The sequence below is a fragment of the Neopelma chrysocephalum genome, unplaced genomic scaffold (genome assembly GCF_003984885.1).
Source record: "Neopelma chrysocephalum unplaced genomic scaffold, ASM398488v2 Primary Assembly neopelma1_180, whole genome shotgun sequence".
In the NCBI taxonomy this organism is placed as follows: Eukaryota; Metazoa; Chordata; class Aves; order Passeriformes; family Pipridae; genus Neopelma; species Neopelma chrysocephalum.
In genome coordinates, this window is record NW_020897842.1 from 140,158 (window position 1) to 152,720 (window position 12,563).

General features: G+C 51.1%; 1 protein-coding gene across 4 annotated transcripts in view; it reads right to left on the reverse strand.

Annotated features, from left to right (window-relative positions):
• The window catches only part of ACAP3 (ArfGAP with coiled-coil, ankyrin repeat and PH domains 3), a 73,769-nt gene that overhangs the window by 34,967 nt on the left and 26,239 nt on the right, over positions 1–12,563 (reverse strand). For all 4 annotated transcript variants that reach the window (XM_027702070.1, XM_027702072.1, XM_027702071.1 and 1 more), the window contains exons 2-3: positions 4,203–4,260; positions 446–565 (exon numbers count right to left, since the gene is read on the reverse strand). In XM_027702070.1, the coding sequence (XP_027557871.1) occupies positions 446–565; positions 4,203–4,260 (178 nt within the window). The remainder of the gene's footprint in view (positions 1–445; positions 566–4,202; positions 4,261–12,563) is intronic.

Sequence of the window (12,563 nt, forward strand, 5' to 3'; positions counted from 1 at the left end):
CCAGGGGTGCAGGGGCTGAGGGGGGACTCTCATGAAGCCTCTGAAGAGCCACTCTGAGTTTGGCAAGGAGGCATTTCACGATGCTGGAGCCATAGGCTGCTTGTCCTTTCCAGTTGAGTGCTGGAATCAACGTGTCTGTTGTGTCTTGCTGGGCTGGTTCCCCATGTTTCCTGCACCACTGATGCTCACTGACCTAGATTCCAACAACCTTGCCAGCACTGTGCTTCTTAAAAGTCCAGATCTGCCTGCAAACAACGAATCTCACTCTGACCTTTCAGCTTTGCCTCATCAGACAGTCTCCACACCCCTCCAAAAATAAAACCTCATCCTTAAACAGCAGAGGGGTCTTGGATGTGTGATCCAAGATGGACACTCCCCAGCCCTCCCTGTGTGCCATGCTCCATCCCAGGGGTGGGATGCTCCATCCCAGGGGGGGATGACTTACCGAAATCATCTCATCCTTCTTGCACTGCTGCGACAGGTCCCGCACGCCGCTGACAAAGTGCTTGTTGGTGGTGATGTAGGCTTTGCCTGCTTCAATCATCCCACTGCAGAGCTTCACCAGCTGCACAGGGACATCCCACCACATGGAATTACAACCAGCTCGGGTTTAAGGACCGAGCCCACAACCCCAGAACCTTCATGTTCCTGCATTGACAACCCCTCGCTGCCCGTGGCTCAAACAGGGCTGCAAATCCCCCCTCGTGCTGCTCACGTCCCCCTTGTCACTTAGGGACAGCATTCCAGGCTCTCTCCTGAGGACAGCTTGTTTTTTCCAGTGGGTTTCTCCTGCTTATTCTATCCTGAGGCATCAGGAGGGCAGTGAAAGGAACCTGATCCCACAGGTTGGTCGGGCAGGATCAAGGATTGACTCCTCGGTGCTCAGTGAATGTGATAAACTGTGTAAAATTCAGGGAGCGTGCTGTTCTTTGGGATTGCTGAGCCTCAGAGCCCAGCTGGCTGTTCTGGGTACTGGTGTGTACTGGTGGAGACTTGTTCTTCCCCCGGAATGAGGGGAAGCCAAAATTCAGCAGCTGAGCAGCCAGGGAAAATCTGTGTTCCCTCACATGCAGGTGAAACCATGGAGGCTGTGGGTAACTCTGAATTATTCCCACAATTCTGCAGCCCTGGAAAACTTTGCTGGTGCCCTGGGAGAGATTACAGGATATAACTCTGGACCAGCTGTGACTTGGTCCAGACTTTCTGATGGACCCTGGAAAGAGCCTTGTCATAGTGAAGTCACCTGGAACTGGCAGCAAAACAGGGTGTCTTCCCACTCTGGAATTTGCTGCAGCACAGGGACACGTCTCCAGACAGCCTTTCTTAACTTTTGATAGTTTAACAGCTGCAGGGAACATTCCCAGACTTCCCAAGCCACAGCAAAGTGCCTTAGCACGCCTGGAACTGGCTCTAAGCTTTAGTTTAGCCAGAATTCCTGGCCATTAGCCTATCTCCTGTCAGCCAAAGCTCCTTGTAAGAGGCTATGTTAAACAACTTAAGATAAATCCATAAACCAAAGGCCCAAGAGATTTGCAGCAGCAAGGGCTGGGCCACTGAGCAAAAACCTTGAAATCTTTTTTTGTTTGCTCGGTTTTTGCTTGTTTTACCTCATCACCATTCTGGGCTTCTAAACTGAGTGAAAAAGTGATGAAGAGCAACAGTTGGAAAGCAAGTTTTCCAGTCTCAAAATCCAGCAGCTTTTCAGGGATAATAAATTTACTAAATGAAAGAATGGCTTCAGGAATCTTTGCCTGTCAACCAGCCTCAGGTACAGGCTGGGAATGAGGAGCTCTCAAGCCTGGTTTGATGCCAAAGCCCCATGTGCTGTTTTGGGGCTTGGGGCTTGTTCTATTTACGCAGCCCCAGGGCTCTGGGGTCTGTTCTAGATGTGGAATTGCAGAATTGCCTCGGCAGTTCTGTAAAAATACAGCTGAGTGCATCAATGTACAGATAGATCTGCAGCCACCCGTGGTGTATCTGTGCACACATCACATTTCCAGCCCTCACTCTCACACCCTCCCCTGCCCCTGCAGTTTGGCTGCGAGCAGATTTGCACATCCCATCCAAACCCAGGGAAGAAAAGCAAACAGATGCAGTTCCTGTCCCATCTGGAGCCCAGACGTGCACTGGGAGGTTTGGAAAGGAAATCCTCGGATTCACTGAGCCCAGAGATCCCTGGAGAAGTTAAATACCTCTGAGACCCTGCACCTCTGCCCTGCTCTGGTTAAAAAAAGAAGTAAAACCCTGTGCTTTTACAGGCACTGGAGGTTAGAGCTGATGCTTTTAAATTTGCAGCCCAATTGACACCTCCCAGAGGCACCAGGGAATGATGGGGCCTTTTTCTTTTGGAGCACAGGGAGGAGTCACAGTCATTTCTCACCAGGTATTTTCCTCCTGCACAAACTGAAATTTTGGGTCTAGAATGCCTGAGACTGGGAATCCTTATCCCTTAAATATCTAATGCCCAACTGAGGATCAGACACCGGATCACTGTTGGAAAAGCTGAGTACAGCCCAGGAGAGGGAAGGGACAGCCCCCTGGAGCAAAATGCTGCCTCCACAGTACAGCCACCAAAAGAAATACGTGCTCAGCATCCTGCCTGGAATGTGGCTGGAGTGTGGATGCAGTTCCTGTCCCATCTGGAGCCCAGACGCACACGGGGGGTTTGGACGGATCCCGAGGAAAGGAAATCCAGCCCCTCCTGCAACGTGGCTGTTTCCAGCCTGACCTCTGAGCAAGCAGCCCTGGCCAAGGCTGTGTCACCAGGAGCTGAGGGCCAAGGCAGCACAATCCCAGCCCCAAGGGGAGCAGTGGACATGGAGCACGGCATAAAATTAAGGGAATCTCTCTGCAACAGCTGCCGAGCCCGAATCTCTGGGTGAATCATTCACACTGCCTTTCACCTCCACTTAAACAGGTGTTAAAAGGCTAATAATTTATAAACTAAGTGCTCAGGGGCACAGCAAAAGGCAGAGGAACAATCAGGCCTTGGCAGTTTGCTGCTCTGCACGCACCAGCCCTGCCAACTGTTTGGGTACCACTGACCAAGGTGCCCACCGAGCCCTGGAAAGGCTGCCCTGGGCAGAGGAGAGGAGCTGGGCCATCCAAGGGTGATTTTTTGAGAGAGAGGGTGATTGAATCTGGCCCAAAGTCACCTGGTTTAAAGTCCAGTGGCTCTTGAGATGCAAACTCCAGCCTCCCCTGCCCTGCCTGATAAACCCACTGCTGACAGTGACCAAGCTCTTGCACTTCCACCCTCCTCCTCCTCCCTCCAGGGCTGTTCCTGGCACACCAAGTCATTTCCCTGGCAGCAGCAGGGCCAGAACCAGAGCACTTTTCACCTTTTTCTTTAGGGTCTCAGCTTGGAGGGGAACAGACAACCCAAACCCCTGTGCAGCTCTCCCCAGTGACACCAGTCAGCTCGTGCACCATTCCAAGCAGCTTGATCAGTAAATAGGTTTTGTAGGACACAGCTTTGCCTAGGGCTTGAGGCTTCAACAAAGCCCATTTCTCCATCAGATGCAGGAGTTTTATCCCTTGTGAGCTCTGGGGGGGGATCTCACAGATAAAAAGCAAACAGCTCTTCTGGCTCGTCTTCGTCATTTCTCTCTGTTCTCCTTTAGAAGCAAATGTCTGATGTCTCTGGCAGCAGGAGGAGTGGGGGTGGAAAAGCCACCTCCCACCACAAACTTAGATCCAAACTACCAGCTGGATGTAAAGAATCCCCAGCACCAGTGCAAAATGGCCAAACTGGTCCCCGAGAGGGGATTTGCAGCGTCAGATTCCAGCTGCAGTCTGAAGGTGGCCCTTGGTGACCTGCAGTGTCTCCTCACCCTCCCTGAGCTGGCACAGTGCTGTGAGGGCACTGAACACCTCCTGCCCCACTAATATCACGGGTAAGAAGGTGGAGAGGGGAGCAAACAGCACTGACAGAACCTGCCACAGCAGTGTCAGTCCCCTGGGATCCAGGAGCGGAACAAGAAGCCCCACATTCCCCATCAGGAGCCTGTCTGCTCCTCCTCCCATCCCTCTGGCAGTCACAGAGAGGCCCTGCCAGGTACCTGTCAGCAGAGGGAGACCTGCTCCTGGTGACAAGCCCAGTGGGTTCAACATTAGTTCCCTGGCAGCTGGAGACGGGCTCAGGTTTGAGAGGAGACTCCTCAGCCCCTCCTCAGACACTGCCCGGAGCTGCCCCACCTCACCTTGTCAAGCTTTGCCTCGATCTCCACCACATCTGTCTCCACCTCATCGATGGTCGCCCTGCAATCAAACAGCAAAAAGGGATCATTAATTAACTGATGGCTTGTGGTGATTGGGAAAGCACCAGGAAGTCGCAGGTGAGTCAGGATCAGAGGGAATGCTGGAGGGGGCAGGAGGAGGGATCTCTGTCCCCACTTCAGAGTTTCCTGCTGCTACACACACTCAGGACTGAATTCCTCAGGAGAAGGAGGATCACACCTCCTCAGGAATGAATTCCACAGGGCTGGGGAAAGAGATGGGGATTATTTTATCTCCTGCCAGTGCCATGGAGAAATTCAGGTGGGCTGTGGGAGCCACCCCCAGCAAAGCCATTCAGTGTTCTGACTCTGCAGGCAGTGCTGCTAATTGGTAGCAATGCTAATTAACACAGAAACAACCACTGTTCCACCTCACCATCCCTTCCTACCAGGCACAAATTCCTTGTCCCAGCACCACCAACCCCCATTTCCAGGCTGTAACTGTGCCTGAAAGTGCAGCCACGTGGCAGATGATGCCCTTTGAACCTCAGGAACCATCACTCCAGCAGAGCAGAGACACATCTTGGCCCTTTTAGTCACCCAACAAACACCACAAGACTCTTTCACACGCGTGGGGCTTTCCTTGGATACAGAGGAATCTGCTCCATGATTGCTGGGACTGTTCCCTCTCCACGTCACTGGACAGATGTGACAGCAAGAAGCCATAAAATCCAGCTGCAGAGGTCACCAGGCCTCCCCCACCGAGTGAAATATTAACATGACATCAGGCATCTGCAAGAGGCATTCCCAGACTCAGGCATGTGCTCTGGAATGACTTTTTGGAGACGCTGCAAACCTGGGAGTGTTCCCTGGCAGAGCTGCTCCACAACCAGGACGGTTGTTCCTGTAACCACACACCTGGAAATGTGGTTAAACCTCACCCAGGTCATTCAATCCCAAACCTCATCCTGCAAGGAGCTTCTGAACTTTGAGGCCTTGCAATTTTAAAAGGTTGGTTCCTGAAATGTTTAAAAAAATAAAATCCGGCCCTGAACAAGAATGACAGAGGAGAGAATCCATCCTGCTCCCAGCAAAAGGACAGGACACCCCCAGAGCAAAGGGAACAGCAAAACTGTGCCCCTGGGGCTCCTGATGTCTTCAGTGACAGCCCAGAAATATTCCCCAGCAGACTGAAAAAGCCCTCCAACGCTTATCCCACCCTCTTCCTTCTCCAGAATCCAACCTCCCCCCCCCTCAGCCTCCCGTCATCCAGCCTGGAAATGAAATCCTGGTGCCTCCCAACGGGAGCAGAGCCTGCCTCGTGCCCGGGGCTCTGGCCACCATCGATCTGCTACCAGCTCTTTGAAAAGCCAGCCAAAAAAAGAAGCCTCTCTCTCTCTCTCTCTCTCTCTCTCTCTCTCTCTCTCTTTCTCTCTCTCCCAAATAATGCTGCTCTCTCCAGCCTTCCTTCCTGCCTCCCATATGGCTGCCCCACACAAATGGCTGTGCCCGGGGGGGGCAAAGCTTTGGAGAGAAAAGGAATAATTAAAGAGCTTCTTTCAGGCAATTTTTTATTTGTTTTTTTTTTTCTGTCTCTCTCTCTCTCTCTCTCTCTCTCAGCTATTTTTGTTCTCTGGGTTTGGGAGTCGTGTGCCTTCATGCATCGAGCTCTTGCTGCCAGATTCAATTTTTCCACTCGGTTTTCTTCGTGCTTCTGATAGCTGGACACAAAAAACCAGCTAAAAAATATATTTATATATATTAAAAAAAAAGAGAGAGAGAGCTGGGATTTCTGGGGATGCTTTTCTTTTCAGGAAAGCAGGAGCAGCCATTGTTTAATGTGCAGAGGCGAGTCTGGCAGCATATTTCCTGCCAGAAGGTGGAGAGAGTATAATTTACTCCCCATTTTTATCATAACACATGGAAAGGAGTCGATATATTTGGACTCTGTGGAGGAGGAAGACATTTTGGGTCTGGTATCTGCTAAGGGATGAATACAACTGCCTATGGCTGGGAGAGCAGGAAAGCTGAACTTTATATTTGGTGTGGGGACTTGATGTGAAAGGTTCCAAGTGTTTGATCTCAAGGACGGTGATCTCAGGGACTCACTCGGCTCCAGGGCTGTGATGGAGTTCCAGCTTCCTCACAGGGAGCAAAAATGAACATTTATCCCTCCTTTCCAGATCCATGGTGCCTTTATATCCCAGTGAAGTCCTTGGGGAGGTGAATTATGAGGCTGAGATGTTGCTGGGGGTAATGCAGCCATACATCCATTTTGGATAAGCTGGAAGTGGAAGATAAAAGGACTCCAGTCCTCCATCCTAACTCCTCCCATCTGTCTTTTCCCACACTCCTGGTCTTGTTGGCCCGAGATTTTTCTTCCTGCAGCCTGGCCCTTTGCATCCCTGATCAACACCTGATTTCCCATCCTTCAAGGGTACAACATGCCTAAGTTCCATGGAGTCCAAAATGTCCTTATCCTGCTCCCTGATGGCAGTTCCAGAGCTCACTGATCCCGCTTCCCTAGAAAAATAACAGCTTGCAGTGCAAGCACTGGGCTAAAGCCTCTGCCAACCCCAAATTCCCAAATTTAAACCCTCCCACTGTTCCACCAGCGTGTCACAGCTAAAAGGCAAAGCCCTCTCAGTTACACAACAGGCTGGGAACCTGGAATGACTCCCTGGGGATGAGTAATGCCACCTCAGCAAGGCTGAGCTCCCACTCCTGCTCCATCCATCCCGAGGGAATCTAGCAGGGAGACGAGCAGGGGTGGGAAGTGGCACAGATGATCCCCAGCCAGCCCACATGCCACGTCCACAGAGTTTGTGCCTTCTGACACAGGCAGGGAAGCCCAGGGAGAGGAGGCAGCTGCCCTGGGATGCTCAGCACACGCTCTCTCCCAGCTCGAGAATCCCGAGGGATTCTCACAAGAGGGAATTGAATCCCTCCACCAGCAAAAAAAAAATTAAAACAAATAAATAAATAAATAAATCCAAGTGCCAGTGGCTGGGCAGCTCAGAGCAGCCTGGCTGGGTGCCCTCTGTGTTTCCTGGTGCTCTTCCTGCTCATGCCCTGCCAGCCCTTGGGCCGTTTCCGTCAGGAGGGGAGAGAAAACAATCCCCGGCCTCATCTGCTCGAGTGGAGCCCTTCTAGCTGAAGAGATGAGGCTTGGGTTTCCTTGCCCAGGGAAAGCAGCAATTCCCCACAGTCCACAGGGCTCTGCACTGTGCCTTTTTCTTTTGTCCTTCAAAGAATCCCACTCAGAAGCGGGATTTTTACAGGACCAAAATCTCACTGGAAGTGTTTTTACGCCCCACAGGGGCAGGAATGATGAGCTGTGATGAGCTGTGCTGCTGTCAGAGACACGTCTGCCCTACACCTCCCTCTGCCTTGTCCTACCCATAGTCCCAGCCAAAGAAACACCAGCAAAAGAAACACTTGCCTCCAAAAAAAGGGATCAACACAGAGTCTGCTGGAAAACTGTTGCAGAAATCAAGTCACGGGCACCACAACCTGAGTGGGAGAATGTGGGAGCCTAAAACTGGAGTTTATTTTATATAAGCTGTGCTCAGAGTGCAGCTGGGAGGACAGGGCTGGACAAAACCAGAGGGAAATGCCACCCTGACTGAGGGCACTGGCTGGGATGGGTCCCTTTTTAGCTGGGTTATCATTAATTATCATTAATTACCATTTGCTCCTGTAACAAAAGAGATGGATGATGACTGGAGCAATGAGCAGCCCAACGTGGAAATCATCTCTGAGCCTCGACTTCCCCATTGCTGAACTGCTAAACACTGGCTGCCCTGTGAGACTGTGAGTATCCAGGGATGAATCCAGGCCTGGCAAGTGCTGGGGATGCTCAGGTGACACGAGCTGACTACAGCAAAGCCCAGTCATGTCTTCAATTAATGAACCTCAGCATTAAATAATCTCATGTTACCACAGCTGAGGCGTGGAGTGATCACCAGGCATTGCTCAGAGAGGCCTGGCTGCATTTTTCCCATTGCTTTTTCTCCCTGCTGGAACAGTGGTCGGGGCTTTTTTCGGCATTTCTTTGGGAGCTGAGGGGCTTTGACACCAACACACACGTGTGTGCTACGTGAAGGCAGAAACCCAACACTGAGCTGGGTATTAAAAAGTAATAAAATGACCTAAAATTGCTCGGTTACCTCTGGCAACCACATGAAGAAGAGAAGCAAAGGCACACAAAGCGTAATTCTGAACTATTGGCTGCTATAATAGTGACTCCTTATCCCTGCAGCTGTCAAAGCAGCTCACAAAGCTGCCTTAATTAACCATGCCCTTCTTTTTCCTTGGGAAGTGCATTTGGCTTTCCTCCCTTTTCTGGCAGGGAAACTGAGGCACAATAATACAAAGACTAAGGGGTTTTTTTTTCAGTGTTGATGTTCAGAAAAACCCAGAGGTGTTTTCTGCACTGGGTTGTTAAACTGGTCCAGTAAGGGCTCCTTTGTCCATAAGGCACATTTACACACAGAACCTCTCTCTCTCCACCACACACACAAACCAGCTGCAACTTTTTACAGTCCAGCACACCTAAAAAGCACCTTGGCTTTCCCAAGTGCCACCCAAGGCAGCGCTACAGGCTGGGGACAGAGGGGCTGGAGAGCAGCCAGGCAGGAAGGGACCTGGGAGTTTGGATGGACAGGAAGCTGAACAGGAGCCAGAGTGTGCCCAGGTGGCCGAGAAGGCCAATGGATCCTGGCCTGGAGCAGGAACAGTGTGGCCAACAGGTCCAAGGAAGTGATTCTTGCCCTGGACTCAGCACTGGTGAGGCCACCCCTGGAGTGCTGTGTCCAGTTCTGGGCCCCTCAGCTCAGGAAGGACATGGAGGGGCTGGAGCAGGTCCAGAGAAGAGCAACGAGGCTGGGGAAGGGACTGGAGCACAAGTGCTGTGAGGAGAGGCTGAGGGAGCTGGGGCTGTTCAGCCTGGAGAAGAGGAGGCTCAGGGGAGACCTCCTCACTCTCTGCAACTCCCTGACAGGAGGGGGGAGTCAGGGGGGGGTTGGTCTCTTTTCCCAGGCAACTCTCAGCAAGACAAGAGGGCTCAGGGTCTTCAGCTGTGCCAGGGGAGGTTTAGGTTGGATATTAGGAAGAATTTCTTTGCAGAGAGGGTGATCAGCCATTGGAATGGGCTGCCCAGGGAAGTGGTGGATTCTCCATCCCTGGAGGTTTTTAAGATGAGACTGGATGTGGCATCAGTGCCATGGGCTGGGAACCACAGCGGGGTTGGATCAAGGGTTGGACTTGATGATCTTGGAGGTCCCTTCCAACCCAGCTGATTCTGTGATTCTATGATTTTATGATTTTATGATTCTATGATTCTATGATTCCATGATTCCATGATTCTATGATCTTGGGGCTGATCAGGACACGTGGGATCCAGGCCAGCTCCCATCCCAGTCAGTGGGAAGATATCCCTGCAGCAGGAGCTCCTGGAGAGCTTCCCTCCCTCTCCCTCCCCTGGTGCCAGCTCCAGCTCGGGCTGATTTGTGTCTCTCACACGTGTGATGCAGCTACTACATCGTGTTCCCACTCCCTTACAAGCCTCCCTATTTCTGGCCATAAAAGCCTTCCCCCCTCGGGGGGAGGGGAGGGAATTTGAAGCCCTTGAGCTCCCACCTGGGAGCCAGCTGTTCCCAGCTGCTGCTCTGGGCACTCCCAGGCTCCCTGAGATCCAAAGCTCCCTCCCTTGTCTCAGATGAATCCTACACGAACCAGGAGCAACCCCACAGTCATAGCAGTGCTTTTATACCTTTAGGGCAACTCCTAAAAACCCCACCTTGCCCCCAGGAAGGCCTGCAAGGACAGGGGCATAAACCCACTTTGCTCCCAGCAACTGTCAAATCCAGGGAAAAGGGCTAATCCCTGCCTGGCAGTGACACCTCCTCCACGGGAACATCTGTGGGCAGGGAAAGGGCTGCTGTGTGAGCCTGATGTGTTTGGAAGGGAGCCTCCAGCACATCCAGGGCAGAGACAACGTTCTCCAGGCACCCAGAGCATCCAAGATCCCTGTTTGATCCAAACCAGGCTGCTGCAGGCCCTACCTGTCACTGCAGGGATGTTCAGGCTCTCCCTCAGTTATTGAGGTGAAACCTGGGATTTCCAGAGCTCAGGACAGGAAACAGGAACTCCTGGATCCTGTGGCTGGTGGCCACAGCATCCATGGGAGCCTTTATCAGTCCCTGTGCCTCATTATTACTCTTAAAAGACAGAGGAAAATAATTCCTTCCCACTCTCACAGGAGTGTTTGGAGGGTTTCATAAATAATAACAGTGGCAAAATGCTCTGAGAGTCAGGAGCTGTAGGTGTGCAAAGCAGAGTAGTCATTATTATTATTATTATTATTATTATTATTATTATTATTATTAAATCTGACTGAGTTCCATTAGAAATGGAGTGGAACCAGCATTTGCCTTGATGAGATGAGCTCTGCCCCCAACTAAACAGGGATATTTGGCCCAGACACAAGTCATTTCTCATTCAGCTCCTTCTTCCAGAACCATCAGCAGCCAGACAAGGTCACTGAGAGCTGGCAACTCCACCAGCTTTCTCCAGGAATTAAAATAAATGTTTTTTTAAGGAGTTTAGGGATTTTAAGTTCCGCATCCTCATCATCTGCAAGATCCTGTATTTCTGGAGGTTTTAACTGAGCCAAGCACTGATTGTCAGGGGTCACTCTTTAGATTTTCAGATAGTTTCGAGTGATTCATTTTTTATTAGTTACTAACCTCCCTAAATATCGATCTGGAAGCCTCTGTGGCCCGGAGCATCCGCTGCTCTTCCTCCTTTCTTCCAGAGAATAAGTACACTTTGCATGTCTGTCAATGGGAGCAGGCAGCACCATGGCAACGGCTCCATGGTGACAATATCCATGACAACCAGATCCTGCACTTGCCTGGCTCCCCATTCCCAGGGATTTGCAGGGCTTTTTGCATTTGCTCATGGAAATGGCACGGGACTGGTTTAGGAGACAGTTCAGTGCAGCCAAAGGTCTCCAAGGGTGAGGAGCAGAGGATACAGGATAGTGCTGGAGGTGGGAATTCTAAGGAGTAATGGAACTGGACGTGAAATTCCAGCTCAGCATCCCACCTCAGCTGGAAAGAGGATTTGAGAAGGGACAGAGGAGCTGCCCTGCATGAGAATTCCTTCCATTAATGCCAGGCATTCCTGAAACAAATCTTTCTAAAACATGGATGGAGCCTGGGTGTTCATGTTTCACACACATCCCATTGCTCAGGGGGGAAATAAAGGCACAAAAATGGGACTCATCTTTGGGAACTTCAAAAAGCAAATAAGCACAAAAGTCCCCTGAGCTCTGGGCTGGACTCCTGCTGGAAGAGTCAACCCAGAACTGGGAAGAGGGATGGTGAGGAGTAAAACCAACCAGAAGTCAGGAAGAATATGTGGAAAACAGACTCCATTGACAGGAAACCTTCCCATCCCCAGCCCTGATGCTCTGTCAGCAGAGTGAGGCTCATACCCAGCACTAATCCCTGCCATGCACACCAGACCTCCCCCAGTTCCACCCAGAGCTAAAGAGTGTTAATTTAGGATTAAGCCACACCTGAGGCTTTAGGGGCTCCCTGGATGATGGTCAGGATGCTCCTGCCATCTGTTTCTCCTTTGATTCTTCCCTGTTCCCTCTCCCAAACCAGCCCTTCACCCCAAGCACCCACACGTGGTCCAGGCACAGCCCTGTCACCTGCTCACTCAAAAATCAGGAGCCACCTCTTTCAAGCTCAACCAGGCTCTCCCATCACATTCCCACCAATCCCAATCCTTAACCTTTGCTCTTCCATGCCTTCATTCACCCCCTTCAGAACTTGGCTCTCCTCATGGCTGGGGGAGCACAAAAAACTCCCCCCAAGGAACACCCTGGACAGCTGAAAACTCTGCACACAACTGAGGAAAGTCAGATCCAATGTTTTCCTGCTGGTGCCTGGGTTTAAGTTGGCTGAAGGGAGATGGTTTCATGGCCTTGAGCCTGATGTGCACAAATTAGTGACAGCACATGAACAACATCGTCCTCACTTGTCTCTCACTGTCCCTCTTTCCTTCCAGAGATGAAGCAGTTCAGCTGCTGTTGACTCCCCTGGGCCTCAGGGACTATTGTTCCTTCATCAACAGCAGGATCAGGATAAACTGGATTAAAACTCAGTTGGGTTTTAAAGACCAGTAACTTCAGTGATGCTGAAATCCCATTTCAGAGCAGCGAGTTCACAGAACTACAAAATATCCCAAGTTGGAAGGAACCCACAAGGATCATCACAGTGCAAACTTCATTTCTCTTTCTGTGGATCAGTGGGGAAACCCTGCATTTAACAC